The 18341-nt window shown below is 34.6% G+C and overlaps 1 protein-coding gene across 1 annotated transcript in view; it reads right to left on the bottom strand.

The window, feature by feature from the left end:
- Nucleotides 1-5379: 5379 nt before the first annotated feature.
- The window catches only part of MSH4 (mutS homolog 4), an 86953-nt gene continuing 73991 nt past the window's right edge, over nucleotides 5380-18341 (bottom strand). Inside the window, exon 20 of the mRNA XM_069478096.1 lies at nucleotides 5380-5955. Coding sequence (XP_069334197.1) covers nucleotides 5764-5955 — 192 coding nt within the window. The 3' untranslated portion in view covers nucleotides 5380-5763. The remainder of the gene's footprint in view (nucleotides 5956-18341) is intronic.

Here is an 18341-nt window from a genome sequence, read left to right as displayed (position 1 = left end):
CAGACATCATGTCTCCCTCTGGAGTAGAGAGCAGGTTTGCTTACTGTCTAGTATAATAAAGGTAATATCTTTCTCCAGGGCAAAGGGCAAAGGGTAAGCTGGTTTTCTTGAAGCTCATTATAAAAGATTGGAATTTCTCAAGCTTAGAGATCCTCAGCTGTGACACATATACACTGTGTGCTCATCTCCTTGGACCATTCCATGTCTTCGGGGGTGGGTGTGAGTGAAACAAACACAAGCATGAAGCTCATGCTGTTTGCTGTGCAGTAATAAAGCCCTTTGTTTCCAACCCAGGAGTCTCTTGTCTTCTGACAGCAAAAACTGTGGTAGGCTAAACTACTAGTTTGCAATTAGGGTGAAAATCTCAGACTCTTAATAGCTCTTGACAATGAGGATCTGTTCCCACCTCATCACTGTATATTTTAGGATTGGTCTTAGTAAATTATGGCAGATAGTAGCAGTTTCCACCACTCACTTGCAGTCGGGAGACTATCAAAACTTTAACAGTTCACAGGAAAAGAGTGTTCATGGTAACTGTGTGAATATTATAGTAGTTTCTAAAGGACAGAACATAAAGCAGCAAAAGTAGCAAAGACATGGAGCAATATAACTAGATTACTTATTTTTTCTTTCCTTCCACTTTCATTTAAGTAAAAAAACAAATACATTACAGACTGAATTATAGAAATGTTTATTTACACACTGAATTAAAATACATTTTAGTATAACTGAGCATATTTTAAACTCATAAATACAAAGGAAGTTCATACTATACACAGTGTTAACATTTGAGTATTTACTTTTACTAGTAACATATAAGATAGTCACATATTTTAGTTGAAAATATGTGTTAGTGTGAGGAAAACCCAAAAGCTACCTTTAGTCTAGCTCTAGCATATAAAGAAATATTACATTGCTGATCCAGCAAATCTTTTTACAATTATCCTTTTCTTCCATCCTTCTATTCTTATATCTTCAACTGTAAGAAAGCTTAATGAATTTGGTGTAATCATCTCTTTTACTGAATATGGTTCATACCTGTCCTAGAGGGTGGGCAATAAGCAGCATCTAAGTTTCAGGGACTTCTTCCTACTGGAATTCTGAGTACTTCCATATTCCTTAACATGATTGATGGCAACACCATCCAGAATCATCTTTAACTCTTCCTTTCTGTGTTAGTTTCCTAGAGTTGCCATAACAAAGTTCCACAAACTGGGTGGCTTAAAACAACAGAAAGTTCTTGTCTCATAGTTCTGGAATCTAAAAGTCCTAAATCAAGGTGTCTCTAGGACTCTGCTCCCTCTGAAACCTGTAGGAGAATCCTTCCTTACCTCTTTCCAGCATTAGTGGTTTTCCAGCAATCTTTGGTGTTCCTTGGCTTTGTAGATGCATCACTCCAATCCTTTCTTTTCATATGGCATTCACACAGGGAATGCCATATGAAGAGGCATCTTTTTATAAGGATAACTGTCATATTGGATTAGGGGCCCACCCTACTCCAATAGAACCTCATCCTATCCAATTATACTTGCAACGATCCTATTTCCAAACAAGGTCACATTCTGAGGTATTGAGGGTTAGGACTTGGACATATCTTTTTTGCAGGGGACAAAATTCAACTCATAACACCTTCCCTCACTAAAATATTAGGTCAGTCACTAAATCTAGTTAATCAGTCACTAATCTCCCTGATATCTTTCAAATCAATGTCTTCTTTCCCTGACAAGCTATTCTGCCCACTCCACTCTTCTCTCCTCCCACACACAGTTGGCCCATTTTCATCGTTTCTACCTTTAACCCTCATCAACTCTACTGAAATCGTCTCTTAAGCTATTTGGTCTCCTTAACTGTGGTTTCAATCACCCATATCAGCATTATTCAAGCTACACTTAGATGATATTATTACAATGCAAATCTATTAATGATCATGTTATACCACCACCACCACCACCACTACCACCACCACTCCTCCCCAAGCCCCCAACAACAAACACAGCTTAAAACTCTACAGTGATTTATAAGAGAAATTGATATAAAGCAGCATGATTCATCCTTTTGTCACTCTCTCATACACACTCTATCCTCCAGCTAAACCAAACTGCTTACTGTTTCACATCTCTTTGCTTCTACATAGGCTGATCCTTCTATCTAAGATGCCTTTTCCTTCCTAAACAGCTGACATATTTTAGCCTTTAAACTACATTTGACCCACAAAAATTATACATTCTTTGTGCCATTACCTTAATACATTCCTCTATTATTTTACTTATCAGATGGTGTTTCAATCCTAACATATGTGTTTTTTTCTTTACTACACCTGAGGTCTTCAAAGTCAGATATCCTATCTTTTGTACTCCTGACACCTAATATGTTGCCTGGTCCATTGTGAATATTTATTGAATTAGATTTATCTTATGGCTTTCTAAAACTAAGACCTACCCTAAAACTTTTACTTGAAGGGACAGATTTAGAAATGTGCTATCAGAGAAGGTAAGCTAAAAGAAGCTAAAAAAATAATTTAGGAAAAAGAGAAATAAAAATATCACTGCTAGCTAAAGAATTATCAGAATAAAGTATTACTCACCATACACCTACTAGAATGGCTAGATTTTAAAAAAGACAACTGACAATACCAAGTACTAATGAACATGAGGAGCAACTGGAACTCTCGTACAAGGCTGCTGGGAATGCAAAATGTTATAGCCACTCTGGAAAACAGTTTGGCAGCTTCTTAGGAAGTTAAACATACACTTAGCATATGACACAGCTATTTCACTCCCATTTAATCTAAAATTAACATAAATGAAGACTTATGCTACTACAAAAACTTTTATAGGAAGGTTTATAGTAGCTTTACTCATAATCATTGAAAACTGGAAACCCAAACGTCCTTCAGTGAATGAATGGATAACAAACTGTGGCACATACAAACAATGGAATACTTGTCAGCAATAAAAAGACATTATCTGCAGCAAAATATCTTAGAAATGGAAAAACAAACACCACATGTACTCTCTAATTGATGGGCACACACGGGCACAAAGAGATGTAAAGGTCATAGGAAATCAAGAAGTGGAGTAAAAACCTACCTATCAGGTACAATGAACACTATTCGTGTGATGGGCATGCTAAAAGCCCTGACTTAAGCATTATAAAATGTATCCATGTAAAAAAAATTTGTACACTCTTAATATTTTGAAATAAAATTTTAAAAGATACAACATGGATAACTCTCAAATGCATTATGCAAAGTGAAAGAAGTCAGTCTCAAAAAGTTACACATTATATGGTTTCCACTTGTTGGACATTGTAGAAAAAACAAAACTATAGGGAAAGAAAACAGGTCTGTGATTGCTGGGGTACAGTTAGGGGTCAGGGAAGGATTTGACTATAAAGAGACAGCATCAAGGTAATTTTTTGGGGTGATAGAACTGTTCTGTATTCTAATTTTGCTAGTTACATGAATGCATAAATATACTAAAATTTACAAAACTGTACACCAAAAAAGTTAATTTTACTGACTATAAATTTGAAAATAAGTGCATTACTTGCTAGGCATGAGTATAAGCTGCCTTTCTCCTCCACTCCCACATACTTTACCCCTAAACTTGAAAAAGACTATCTTACGAAGGACTTTATCCTGTGAGGAGAAAGGTAGAAAAGACTAAAGAATGGCTTTGAGGGAGAAATTAAAGGAATTTGCTGAAACATTATTGGAATTTATCTTGAAAGGCTGGGTTATGAGATAATAATCTGTAATTTTAGAGAAAGGCAAAGGCAAAGAAGAAATGAAGAGTAGGGCAAATAGATCTTAAAATTGAAGAATGGATTGTCTCCCTAGGATTCACCTCTGTTCTATAGTGCCATGGCATAATAATTATATCTTAATTTGATTTGCTTTTTGGTATGTTTCTGCTATACCCAAAATGGTTTAAGAAAAAGTGATTTAATTTTAAGAAGATATAAACCTATTTTTAATTCAGTATCTAAATCTAAATCTATTTCAAAAAGGGATTAATCAGTTGGCTGCAGTTTTTGCATCAAAAGCTATAATTGATGAAACATTCCTTAAAAGCTGGATGGAATCTAACACTGGGGTTAAATCTAAAAAGAAGTTAATGTATTTGAGGAAATGATATTCCACATATTTGATACTTTGTACCTATCTCCGCTTGTCTTTTTTTTTTTTCCCCCACTGCCTACTCCTCTTGTCTTTTATTGCTTCCTCCCTTTTCTTTCTTGCCATCCCAAACAATCTGCTATGTCCTTTTCCTCCTCGGTGCCTTCTTGAAATTTGCCACAATCCTAAATTTCTCAACTGCTCTTAGGAACGACCACATACAATATAGTTCCTTTCAAAGGCTGTGAATTAAAATGTGGTTAATAGTCAAATACAAACACTGTGACACTCTTTTGCTAAAACATGACAATAGGGAATGTAGTCTAACAAGACATTTAATATATATTGAACATAAAATTAAAAGTACTTTACACTCACTTTTCCAAAAAAGCATGTATGTCATTTAAATTATAACTTTTTAAATATATTTGGCTACTAATATTAGAATGCTAAGGAAGGGTTTAATAAAGTCAACAAATATTAATATTAAATGTTGTAAAATATAATATGCAATTATTTACAAAAAATATGGCGCTAACCAGTCTGTGAATAATTTGGCGGAGTCAAATTATTATGAATGCTGTAGCTTACTGAATAAATAGTTCAAATGTATACCTTGAATTCCAGATACTTGGTTGCCCAGAAAAGAATAACTTCCCTGTGTTAGGACCTTAGGCAGAGACTATGTCCATAAGTCATCTACTGAAATGGAAGTGTAGAAATAAGACGTTTCCAGTTACGAACAACTGGTGGTTTTCCCTTCTCTTTTGCCCATTCACAAAAACAAGAATGACCTCTGGGTAAACCCTGAAATGGTGGTGTAAACCCCATGCCTGTGGAACAACTTCTTAAAATACTCCCTAGTGAACCAATAACTGAGGCAAATAAACAAACCAATATTACCCTTTTCCTGCCCTTTTACTCACTCAATAAAGATAGCCAAATTAAAATTGGAAAAAAGGAAGAAGTGAGTGAGTAGAAAATAAGACTCCTGGTTACTTGAAAAACTGAAAGCCTTGGTAATGATGCTTCCTCTCTCCCTTCTAGAGGTACTCTCTGCATTACGACATATCTATTTGTTTTTTTTCACTCTTTAGAACTACATTGAATGTCAAAAAGAATATTTTAACATTTCCAGTATCATTCTAATGAACTTCAGAACCATCCAGTGCTGGAATTTGGAGGTATTAATTAAGAAATTGTTGAGTCATAGGGTATTATTACTTCAGAATAGAATGTAAAAGAAAAGCTCAAATAAGTTTCTAGACCTAAAAAGAAAGGTTTTTTTAAGCTATTTATAATAATATTTTAAGCTATAAGTTATAAGGATAAATAGACTTAAGACTTAATAATATAAATTTTCATAAATGAGAAAAAGTTGTGCATTATACTGACTTTTTTCTAACATAAAAGCCATCCCTTTAAATAGTTCTCATTTAAGTTATAATAAAAATTTTTTTCATGTAGAACATATAGATAATTGTGGGGTTAATATAACGCAATTTTCAATTAAAATATAAAATTTAACAAATATTATTTTCTTTTGCTCTCAGGAGAAAAATGAGAGCAGGTTCTCATATTAACCTGAGGAGCTTCCTTATATCAACATATATTATATCATTAGCACAAGATATGAATTGCTACTATTTTTCGGTCTCTCCTGGAACTTGTTCAGCCCTGGGAAAATCATCTTCATACTTCTTCTTTAGATTCCTTAAATATGTTCGTAAACTGTCTGGATCCAATTGAGAGTTTCGGGCAGTTTGAACAAGCCTAGTGGCTAGCTGGTACACAGCTCTCTGTCTTTCCATCTCAGGGGTACTCTTTTGGTTTTGCTGTTATTGAAAAAAATGTGTATTTATGTATATAAATTAAAATAGGAATACTTTAATTTTTATTTTAGTCATGCTTTGGCAATATTCTATTTCCTCCCAAAGAAATATGGAACTTAAGAGTCAACTAATTTCTTTGGATAAGTGGGCTCCATCCATCTAGCAAAGAATATAACAGAAGAAATAAAGAAATATCATTTGGGAGAATAAAATGTCTTATGAGTATTTACTACTATTTCACGCATCATTATATTCTTGAAAATAATTCTTCAATGAAAAAAATTATGCTAAATAGGTCAGATTTCTCAACACAATGCCAAAGAGTAATAGAGAATCCACCAGAGAAAGGTTCTACAAACACTTTCTCATTTAAAGGTATGAAAAAAACAGCACTGTTCATTGCCATGCAGTAATCATACTTTTAAATGTTTTCATGAATACTACTCTGCTATCTCCTACTTTAATTACACAATAGACAAACTGGTGGACAGAATGTGTCATCAGAAAACTGGTTGCCCCTAAAGAGAGTACACACATGTAAATTTCTGGAGGCTAAGGGAAAATACTGCCTGAGGAGTAAATTACATTTTAAAAATAAAAAACATAAATAGCTATTTGAAATTATGCCTTAATTCATAAACTATACTTAATGATACCCAAGAAATAATATTTAAAATGAGAATGTGCAATAAACGGTGCTGGAAAAATTAGATAGCAACATGCAGAAGAATGAAACTGGATCCCTCTCTCTATCATATATCAAAATTAACTTGAGATAGATTAAAGACTTAAATGTAAGACCTGAAACCATAAAAAATATTAGAAGAAACCCTAGAAAAAACTATTCTCAATATTAAATTTATGACTAAGATCCCAAAAGCAAATACAACAAAAATAAAAATAAATAAATGGGCCTTAATTAAACTAAAAAGTTTCTGCACAGCAAATGATATAATCAAACAGAGTGAATAGACAACCTACAGAATGGGAGAATATACTTGCAAGCTATACAACTGATAAATGCCTAACACCCAGAATCTATGAGGAACTCAAACAAATCAGCAAGAGAAAAACAAATAAGCCCACTAAAAAGTGGGCAGAAGACATAAACAGAAATTTTTCAAAAGAAGATATACAAATAGCCAACAAACACATGAAAAAATGCTGACTCGTCAGGGAAATGAAAATTAAAACCATGAGATACCAACCTTACTCCTGTCAGAATGACCATTATTAAAAGTCAGAAAACAATAGATGCTGGTACAGGGATGAGATGAAAAGGGAATGCTTGTACACTGTGGGAATATAAATTAGTACAACCTCTATTGGAAACAGAATGGAGATTTCTCAAAGAACTAAAAGTAGATCTACCATTTGATCTAGCAAGCCCACTACGGGGTATTTACCCCAAGGAAAAGAAGTCATTTTATTAAAAAGACACTTGCACCGTATGTTTATCATAGCACAATTCACAATTGCAACAATATGGAACCCACCTAAATGTCCACCAAGTGATGAGTGAATAAAGAAATATGGCATACATATATGTGTGTGTATGTGTATATACCATGGAATACTACTCATCCATCAAAAAGAATGAAAGGCCTTCTGCAGCAACTTGGATGGAACTGGAGGCCATTATTCTAACTGAAGTAACCCAGGAACAAAAACCCAAATACTGCATGTTCTCACTTATGAATGAGAGCTACACTAGAGTATGCATGATCATACAGAGTGACTTAATGAACACTGGAGACTCAGAAGGGGGAGCATGGGAGGGGAGTGTGTGATATGAAAAGTTACCTATTCTGTACAATGTACAGTATTCAGGTAATGGGTATATTAAAAGCCTAGACTTCTCTAACAAAAACCCACTTGTATCCTTTCCCCAATCTATTTAAACAAAAAATAAATAAATAAAATGGGAATGTGGAAGGCCTTTAGATGTTCAGTCCTTGACTAGTACTTCAGGGCTGGGAATATAGTTGGGAAATTCTTATTTCACTTCTTCGTGGGAGATAGACAAAGGAATTAGCATTTTCAATCTTAACTGTTTATGGAAAGTTTTCATGAGCTTCCCAGAAATACAATCCCTTCAACTCTTTCTCAATAGCAAGCAATTCCAGATATTTTTCTACTTTAACTGCAGAAAAAGTGAATAAGATTCTATGAGGTAGAATAAGATTATCATATATACCCATCTACCTATTTGATACATTGATCAATTGCCAATTAGTCTATTATTTAAACAACAGTTATTCAATATTTAATATCATCTATGTTTTAGGCCTCAAAGCATATGTTTATATACCTATGGAAAATCTAAAAATGTATACCTGACACGATAACAGAACTCAAGCTTACAGGTTTATAGTAAAAAAGGATTATTTATAAGCAACTGATTATGGTAATTATGAAAAGTCCCGTAAGAAAGCATAATCATGCTCAGAGGAAGAGAAACTCACTTCCATTTCAGGTCAAGAAATGCTTAAATAGGATGAAGTATTTGAAATGAATCTTGATGGATAGAAGAGCCTAGAAGAAGAGTATTTCATATAGAGGAAACAGCTAGATCAGGCACATTAGAAAGCACGGTACACAATCAGGTCAAAATGATAAAATGACAAGTAATTCAATGTGGCAGAAATATTGATTCTGTGAAACTGAGTGATGTCATGTAAGGTTGTTATAACAAACAAAGGGAGGTCATACAGCAGAAGTTAATAAACTTTAGAATCATATAAAGACTGACTAAAATGCAAATTTCTGAGCCAGAGTAGATCCTTAAAATTCTAGGATGGCACCCAGTATGTCAAGTACCTCAGATGATTCTTTTTTTTTTTTTTTTAAGGAAATCAGGTGATTCTACTGTAGGTAATCCTAAAATATATTTTAAGAAATAACTACAGAAGAGTTTTAACACTAGACTAAGGAGGTCAACTTTTATTTGCTAAGAAACAACTGAAAGTTTCTTAGTTCTCATAAGAACTATGCATTAGGAGACAATCTGGTAAAAGTGAGTAGGATGGACTGGAAAAGAGGGAGCACTTACTGCATAGTCCTAATGAGAGGTGATTAAGAGGAGGGATCCATGGATAACTTTGGTGGGTCACTGGGAGACTTAAAAGTGAAGAGATGGGAGATTTTTCAGAAGATGGTAAGTTAACTTTGGACCTTAAACATAGAATAAGATATCAAGAGAAAATATGGAAAAAATATATAGACTCAGTGTTGAAAAGAAATGACAATGAAAGCAGTGAGAAAGGATAAGATCACCAAGAGTGTAGATTAAAAAAAAAAAAAGAAGCAGCAAGGGAAAAAATCTTAGAAACACTTATATTTAGTAAGTGGAATAAGAAAACATACTTGTAAAGAAGGGAAAGAAGGAGCAATCAGAGATGGAGGAGGATGAAAACATCCTGGAAAGAACAATTCCACAGTAGCCAGAAAGGAAAGAATTAAGAAAAGAGAGAGAAGGGTAGTGTTCAGTGCCACAGAGAGGTCATGGAAGATAAGAAGTGAACAAAAGGCCAAGAGAGTTTATGATTAGTTGGTACTTAAGAGAAAAGTTTCAGTAGAGTGATGACAAAAAGATTTAGCTTGCAACTGGGAAATGGAAGAAGCAAGCATAAATTACTCTTGATAAGTTTTCAGTAAAAAGAGAAATAGGATAATAGCTTGAGAAGTAGAGTAAAAAGGATGAATGTCTTTGGAAAGACCTAAGCATATTCATAGAAAAAAGAAAAGCCAGAGAAGAAAACATTAAAGATGCAAAAGAGCAGAAAGAAAATGGAGAAACAATATCTTAAAGGAGGTGAAAAGAAGGTAGAAAAATTAACCTTAAAATATCTGAAAGGCAATCTATTCCTCTGGGATAAAAGGGATGAGAGACGGGTGAAAACCAGAAATACTAAAAATGGAATTTTGAAGGAGGGAAGGCTCAAGGACTCATCAAGATGACCTCAAGTTTGTTAAAAAGTACAAGCAAATTATCTGTAGAGGTTCAGAGGAGTGAGGGCTCAGGAATAGTGAAAATGTTTTAAAAGAGTTACTGTAAGGAAGCCAAAGAGATCAATAAAAGAAAAAAAAACAATTATAGACATCATCAAAATGGAGAGTAGAAGCAATCTGGCTTCACTTTCCCCACAAAAAACTAAAAACAAATATCCAGTGCCAAGATTATCACCAGCAATATCCCAGAATACAAATCAGAGGCTGAGATAACCCCTGGTGCCAGAGAGAAGTGAAAAATTCTGAGAAGACAATAAAGCTTAACTTTATTCTGTGATGTCTCTCCCCCAATCTGCCAGGCACCATGTACAGAAAATTCCTCCCAATCTCATGGTTTCTACACTGGAAAAAAGTGAAACTGAGGCAGAAAGCCAGCTTCCCCACCATCCTGGGTTCCATTGTAGGAAAACGGCTCCTGCCTCAACCCACAGGAAGCATCACAAGTACCTGAAAAGAGAAAAACCCAGCTAAAGACAAAGAGGAGGGTGGGACCACAAATCCCAGCCTGCAAAACTCTGCTCTTTATCTCAGTCAAAGGAGATGCCAAATCAGAGTGGCTGTTTAGCAGCATCATACTGTAGGAGCCATATTTCACTGGTCTTCTGGTCACAAACCCCTAACCAGACTTCCCACACAGTTGGATACCACCTTTGTGACCTCCCACCCCATTCCAGGAAAGGCAGTGCTCCAGTGTTTGCCTGAGCTGAGGCAAATCTGGGCTTAACGTGCCATCTAGTGCTGAAAATGAGGCAGTGATCTAGGATTAAGGGGAATCACAGGCAACTAACTGCAAAGAACCTCTAAACAAATATACCCTACAAAGACTAAAAAAGACAGTGAAGACTAAAAGAAAAAACTATTTATTCAATGAGGAGGTAGAGGCATATATCCACACCTGAAACAACAGCAACCAGAAAACCATGATCTCCCCAAATGGACAAAGCAAGTCAGTGATTGACACTAATGAGCAATGTGTGAGCTCTCAAATCAAGAATTCAAAATAGCAGTTCTAAGAAAACTCAACTAACTCCAAGATAGCACAAGAAAGAAATTCAGAAATTTATCAGAGAAATTTAACAAAAAGATTAAAATAATTAAAAATATCAAACAGAAATCCTGGAACTGAGAAATGAAATATATTTGTTGAACTCAAAAATGCATTAGAGGCCGGGTGAGGTGGCTTACTCCTGTAATCCTAGCACTCTGGGAGGCCGAGGTGGGTGGATTGTTTGAGCTCAGGAGTTCGAGACCAGCTTGAGCAAGAGTGAGATCCTGTCTCTACTAAAAATAGAAAGAAATTAGCTGGGCAACTAAAATATATTAAAAAAGTCAGCCGGGCATGGTGGCACATGCCTGTAGTCCCAGCTACTTGGGAGGCTGAGGCAGAAGGATTGCTTAAGCCCAGGTATTTGAGGTTTCTGTGAGCTAGGTTGACGCCACAGCACATTAACCCAGGCAACAGAGTAAGACTCTGTCTCAAGAAAGAAAGAAAGAAAGAAAGAAAGAAAGAAAGAAAGAAAGAAAGAAAGATGCATTAGAGGCTCTCAACAACAGAATGATGACACAGAAGAAAGAACCAGTGAACTTAAGAACAGGTTATTGGAAAATATAGTCAGAGGAGAAATAAAATAATGAAGGAATGCAGGAAGCCTGTAAGATATAGAGAATAACCTCAAAAGAGAAAATCTAAGGGTCACTGATGTTCAAGAGAGAGTTGAGAAAAGCAAAGAATAGAAAGCTTATTCTAAGAAATAATAACAGAAAACTTTCCAAGCCTAGAGAAAAATATAACTATCCAGGTACATGAGGCCACAGAATACCAAACAGATTCAACCCAAATAGGACTACCCCAATGCATATAATAATCAAACTCTCAAAGGTCAAAAAAACCCCAGAAGATCCTAGAAGCAGCAAGAAAAAAGAAGCAAAGAACATACAAAGGCGCTCCAATTCATCTGGCAACAGACTTCTCAGTGAAAAACATACAGGTCAATAGGGAGTGGGACAATATATTTAAAGTGCTGAAGAAAAAAACTGCTGAGAATACTGTACCCAGCAAAACATTCCTTCAAACATGAAGAGATAAAGTCTTTCCCAAATAAACAAAAGCTGAGGGAATTAATCACTACTAGATCCCTCTCACAGGAAATGCTAAAGGGAATTCTTCAATCTGAAAAAGGGTGCTAATGTGCAAAAATAAAACATTTGAAGGTATAAAACTCACTAGTAAAAGTACACAGACAAATTAAGAATAATCAAATTCTATAATTGTGGTATATAAACCACTCATGGTTCTATTAGGTTGGTGCAAAAGTAATTGTGGTTTTGATCCATGAATTTTAAATCATTATAACTAGGCTCAAACACATCTTTTTAAATCAAAATAGGAACCATTACAATCAACACATTTTTGCCAATGAGAAGTTTGTTTATTCCTGTAGCATAAAAATCCATGCTTTGGAGTCTGGGCGAGGTGGCTCACTCCTGTAATCCTAGCACTCTGGGAGGCCAAGGCTGGAGGATTGCTCAAGGTCAGGAGTTCGAGACCCACCTGAGCAAGAGTGAGACCCCCATCTCTACCAAAAATAGAAAGAAATTAGCTGGACAACTAAAAATATATATAGAAAAAATTAGCCGGGCATGGTGGCGCATGCCTGTAGTCCCAGCTACTCGGGAGGCTGAAGCAGAAGGATTGCTTGAGCCTGGGAGTTTGAGGTTGCTGTGAGCTAGGCTGATGCCATAGCACTCTAACCCTGGCAACAGAGCAAGACTCAGTCAAAAAAAAATAAAATAAAAAAAAAAATAAATCCATGCTTTGGGATTCATAGAACTCTTGGAAAGCATTTTCTGTACCCTACTGGTTGTGGAAGCGTTTTCCCTGCAAAAAGTTGTCGAGATACTTGAAGTTGGCAAGAGGTCAGGTGAATATGGTGGATGAGGCAACACTTCGTAGCCCAATTTGTTCACTTTTGAAGTGTTGGTTTTGTGACATGTGGTCGGCATTGTTGTGGAGAAGAACTGAGTCCTTTCTGTTGAACAATGCTGGCTGTTGGCATTGCAGTTTTCAGTGCATCTCATTGATTTGTTGAGCATACTTCTCAGATGTAGTGGTTTTGCCAGGATTCAGAAAGCTGTAGTGTATCAGACGGGCAGCAGACCACCAAACAGTGATCATGACCTTTTTTTGGTCCAAGTTTGGCTTTGGGAAGTGCTTTGAAGCTTCTTCTTGGTCCAATCACTGAGCTAGCTGTCATAAAAAACCACTTTTCATGGCACATCACAATCCAATCAAGAAATGGTTCATTGTTGTGTACAATAAAAGAAGATGACATTTTAAAACTATGATTTTTTTTTTATTTTCGGACAGCTCATGAGGCACCCACTTATCGAGCTTTTTCACCTTTCCAATTTGCTTCAAATGTTGAATGACCCATAGTAGAATGGTCAATGTTGAGTTCTTTGGCAACTTCTCTTGTAGTTGTAAGAGGATCAGCTTTGATGATTGCTGTCAATTGGTTGTTGTCAACTTCTGATGGCTGGCCACTGCACTCCTCATCTTCAAAGCTCTCGTCTCCTTCGCAAAACTTCTTAAACCATCACCACACTGTACATTCATTAGCAGTTCCTGGGCCAAATGCATTTTCAATGTTGCAAGTTGTCTCTGCTGTTTTATGACCCATTTTGAACTCAAATAAGAAAATAGCTCAAATTTCATCATTTATATAGTCTAAAATAAATATAAAATAAACAGCAAGTAATAAGTCATTGGCAAAAAAAACATAAAGCAAGAAATGCACATTAAAATGATGTATAACATAACCACATTTAAGAATGTATTCCAATTATCAAACAGCAAATTTCAACAATGCTAAAATCGCAATTATTTTTGCACCAGCCTAATAATATGAAGATTAAAAGACAAATTTATCAAAAATAATAATAACCATGGGTTAAAAGAAAGAAAATATAAAAAGATGCAAATTAAGACCAAAAAAGTAAAAAAGTGGGGGAGGGAGATGGAGTTAAAGTGTAGTTTTTTTTTAGTTTTTCTGTTGTTTCTTCTCTTTAATCAAAGTTAAGTTGTCATCTGTTTAAAATAACTTGTTATAGCTATAAGATGTTTTTTGTAAGTCTCATGGTAACTACAAAGCAAAAACCTCTAACAGATACACTAAAAATAAAAAGCAATGAATTGAAACATACTACCAGAGAAAATCACTTAACCACAAAGGAAGACAGTAAGAAAGGATGAGATAACTTATAAAGCAACTAAAAACAAGAACCAAAATGGAAACAGTAAGTCATTATCTATCAGTAATAACACTCAATGTAAATGGACTAACTTCTCTAACTAAAAGACACAGAGTGCTGAATGGATTTTTTTAAAAAAATCAACTATATGCTACTTACAAAAAACTCACTTCCCTTATAAAGATACACTTAAAATGAAAGTGAAGGGATGGAAAAAGATATTCCAGGCAAATGAAAACCAAAAAAAGAGCAGAAGTAGCTATACTTATATCAGACAAAATAGAACTTAAGTTAAAGCTGTAAAAAGAAACAAAGAAGGTCACTATATAATGAGAAACAGGTCAATTCACCAAGAGGATATAACAATTATAAATAAATATGCACCTACCATTGGAGCATCAAAATATATAAAGCAAACATCGATAGATGTAAAGAGAGAGATAGATTATAATACAATAATAGTAGGGGTCTTCAACACCCCACTCTCAGTAATGGACAGATCATCCAGACAGGAAAACAATAAATAAACACTGGAGTCAAACTACACTCTAGACCAAATGGATCCAAGTGACATTTACAGAACATTTCATTCAACTTCTGCAGAATATGCATTCTTCTCATCAGCACATGGAATATTCTCGAGGATAGACCATATGTTAGACCACAAAAGAAGTCTTAATAAATTCAAAAAAGTCAAAATCATACTTATTTTCTTCTGACCACAATGAAATAAAACTAGAAATTAATAATGAGAAGAACTTTGGAAAATATACACACATGTGAAAATTAAACAACATGCTCCTGAATGATCAATGGGTCATGAAGAAATTAAGAAGAAAATGTAAAGATTTCTTGAAACAAATAAAAATTGATATACAATATACCAAAATCTATGAGATACAAAGAAGTATTAAGAAGGATGTTTATAGCAATAAACACCTACATCAAAAGAGTGGAATGAGGGTGGAGGGGGGGACAAGGGCAGTATACGTAACCTAAACTTTTGAACCCCCATAATATGCTGAAATAAAAAAAGAAAAAAAAAGTGGAATGATTTAAAAAAAACAATCTAATGATGCACCTCCTGGGGCTAGTAAAGCAAGAACAAAACAAATCCAAAATTGGTAGAAGAAAAGAAATATTATGATAAAGATCAGAGCAGAAATAAATGAAATTGAGACAAAAATACAAATGATGAACAAAATAAAAAGTTAGTTTTTTGAAAAGATAAATAAAATTGTCAAACTTTTAGCTAGACTGAGAAAAAAGGAAGATTGAAAAAAATAAAATCAGAAACAAAAAAGGAGACATAAATGATACCACAGAAATACAAAGGATCATTAGATACCATTATGAATAACAATATGCCAAAAAATTGGAAATCCTAGAACAAATGGATAATTCCTGGACATATACAACCTACCAAGATCGAACCATTAAGAAATAGAAAACTTGAAGATAACAATAACAAGTAACAAGATGAAAGCAGTAATAAAAAGTCTCCCATCAAGGAAAAGCCAAGTACCCGATGACTTCACTGCTAAATTCTACCAAACATTTAAAGAACTATTACCAATTCTACTCAAACTATTCCAAAAACTCGAAGAGGAGGGAATACTTTCAAACTCACTGTATGAGGCCAGCATTACCCTGGTACCAAAACCAGACAAAAGGCTCAACAAAAAAATGAAAACTACAGGCCACTATCCCTGATGAACATAGATATAAAAATTCTCAACAAAATACTAGCAAACTGAGTACAGTAACACATTTAAAAGATCATCCACCATGATTAAGTGGGATTCATCCCAGGGATGCAAGGATGATTTAACATACACAAATCAATAAACATGATATATCACATTAACAGAATCAAGGACATAAATCATATGATTTCAATAGATGCTGAAAAAGTATCTGTCAAAATTTGAAATCTCTTCATAAAAGTAATTCTCAACAAACTGGGTATAAAAGGAACATTCCTCAAAATGATAATGGCTATCTATGACAAACCCACAGCTAGCATCATAGTGAATAGGGAAAAATGGAAAGCCTTTCCTCTAAAATCTGAAGAAAACAAGGATACCCACTTTCACCAGTTTAATTCAACATAGTACTGGAAGTCCTAGCCAGAGCAATTAGGCAAGAGTAAGAAACAAGGGCATCCAAGTTGGAAAGGAAGAAGTCAAATTATTTTTTTTTATATTATATCTAAAAAACCTAAATAATCCACCAAAAAACTGTCAAAGCTGGTAAACAAATATGGTAAAGTTTCAGCATATCAAATCAACATACAAAAATCAGTAACATTTATATACATCAACAGTGAAGAAACTTAAAAAAAAAAGTCTAGAAAGCAATTTCATTTATAACAACTACAAAAAATATAAAATGTCTAGGAATAAATTTAACCAAAGACGTACAAGATCTCTATAAGGAAAACTATAAAACATGAATGAAAGAAATTGAAGAGGACACAAAAAAGATATCCCTTGTTAATGGATTAGAAAAATAAATACTGCTAAAATGTCAACACTACCCAAAGTGATCTACAGATTCCATGCAAGCCCTATTAAAATACCAATGACATTTTTCACAGAAATAGAAAAAAAAAAAACCCTAAAACTCATATGGAACCACAAAAGACCTCAAATAGTCAAAGCAATCATGAACAAAAAGAATAAAGCTGGAGGCACCATACTACCTGACTTAAAAATATACTATAAAGCCATAGTAACCAAAACAGCATATACTGGCATAAAAACAGACACACAGACCAATGGGACAGAATAGAGAATCCAGAAAGAAACCCACACATGTACAGTGAACTCATTTTTCAACAAAAGTGCCAAGAACATAACCTGGGGAAAGGACAGTCTCTTCAATAAATGGTGCTGGGAAAACTGGATAATCATATGCCAGAAGAATGAAGCTAGGTCCTAGCTCTCACCATATACAAAAATAAAATCAAAATAGATTAAAGATTTAAATGTAAGACCTGAAACTATGAAACTGGGTAAAGTCATTCTGGGTAAGACCTCAAAAGCACAGGCAACAAAAGCAAAAAGAAACAAATTGGATTACACCAAGCTAAAAAGCTTCTGCACAGCAACCTGTCAAGAGAATGAAGAGACAACCTATAGAATGGAAGAAAATATTTGCAAACTATCCACACAACAAGGGATTATAACCAGGATATATAAGGAATGAAACAACTCAATAGCAAAAAAAATCCAATTAAATAATCGGCAAAGATCTGAATAGATATTTCTCAAAAGAAGACACACAAATGGCCAACAGGTATATGAAAAATGCTCCACATCTCTAATCATCACGAAAATGCAAATCAAACCTCAGTGAGATATCATCTCACTCCAGTTAAAATGGCTTTTATTAAAAAGACAAAAACAAAACAAACAAACATGCTAATGAGGATGTGGAGAAAGGGGAAGGCAAATTAGTACAGCCACTACGGAAAACAGTATGGAGGTTCCTCAAAAACTAAAAATAGAACTACCATATGATCCAAAATAAAGGAAATCAGTATATTTAAGACATATCTGCACTCCCATGTTTATTGCAGCATTATTCACAATAGCCAAGATATGGAATCAAACTAAATGTCCATCAGTGGATGAATAGATAAAGAAAATGTGGTACATATACACAATGGAATATTATTCAGCCAAAAAAGGAATAAAATCCTGTCATTTGCAGCAACTTGGGTGGAACTAGTTGTCAGTTGATGGATATCCCAATTATCCTGATTTGATCACTACACTTTGCATGCAAAATCGAAATATCACACATACTCCCAAAATACAGACAACTCTCATACATCAATTTAAAAAAGAAAAAACTCACCAATTATCCAGTAAAATATTCAACTAAAGTTAAATATATGAATCTGCGGTAGATAAAATTAGTTTTGAATATTTTTTAAACATGATTAGAAAAGCCAATGGCTAGAAGGCTAGTGGAGAGGTGGCCCATAGTTGGAATCTGGCAACATGAAATCTGAAGAATTGGGTAATGATAGGTTCTTCAGAACTAGAGCACTGTCAAAATTTCTGAAGAAGGGATTCATATGGGTAATTAGGCAAGTGAAGTCACAGAGACACTCCAAG

This window comes from Eulemur rufifrons, chromosome 8, assembly GCF_041146395.1.
Source record: "Eulemur rufifrons isolate Redbay chromosome 8, OSU_ERuf_1, whole genome shotgun sequence".
NCBI classification, from domain to species: Eukaryota; Metazoa; Chordata; class Mammalia; order Primates; family Lemuridae; genus Eulemur; species Eulemur rufifrons.
This window is presented reverse-complemented; position numbering and strand designations above follow the sequence as displayed.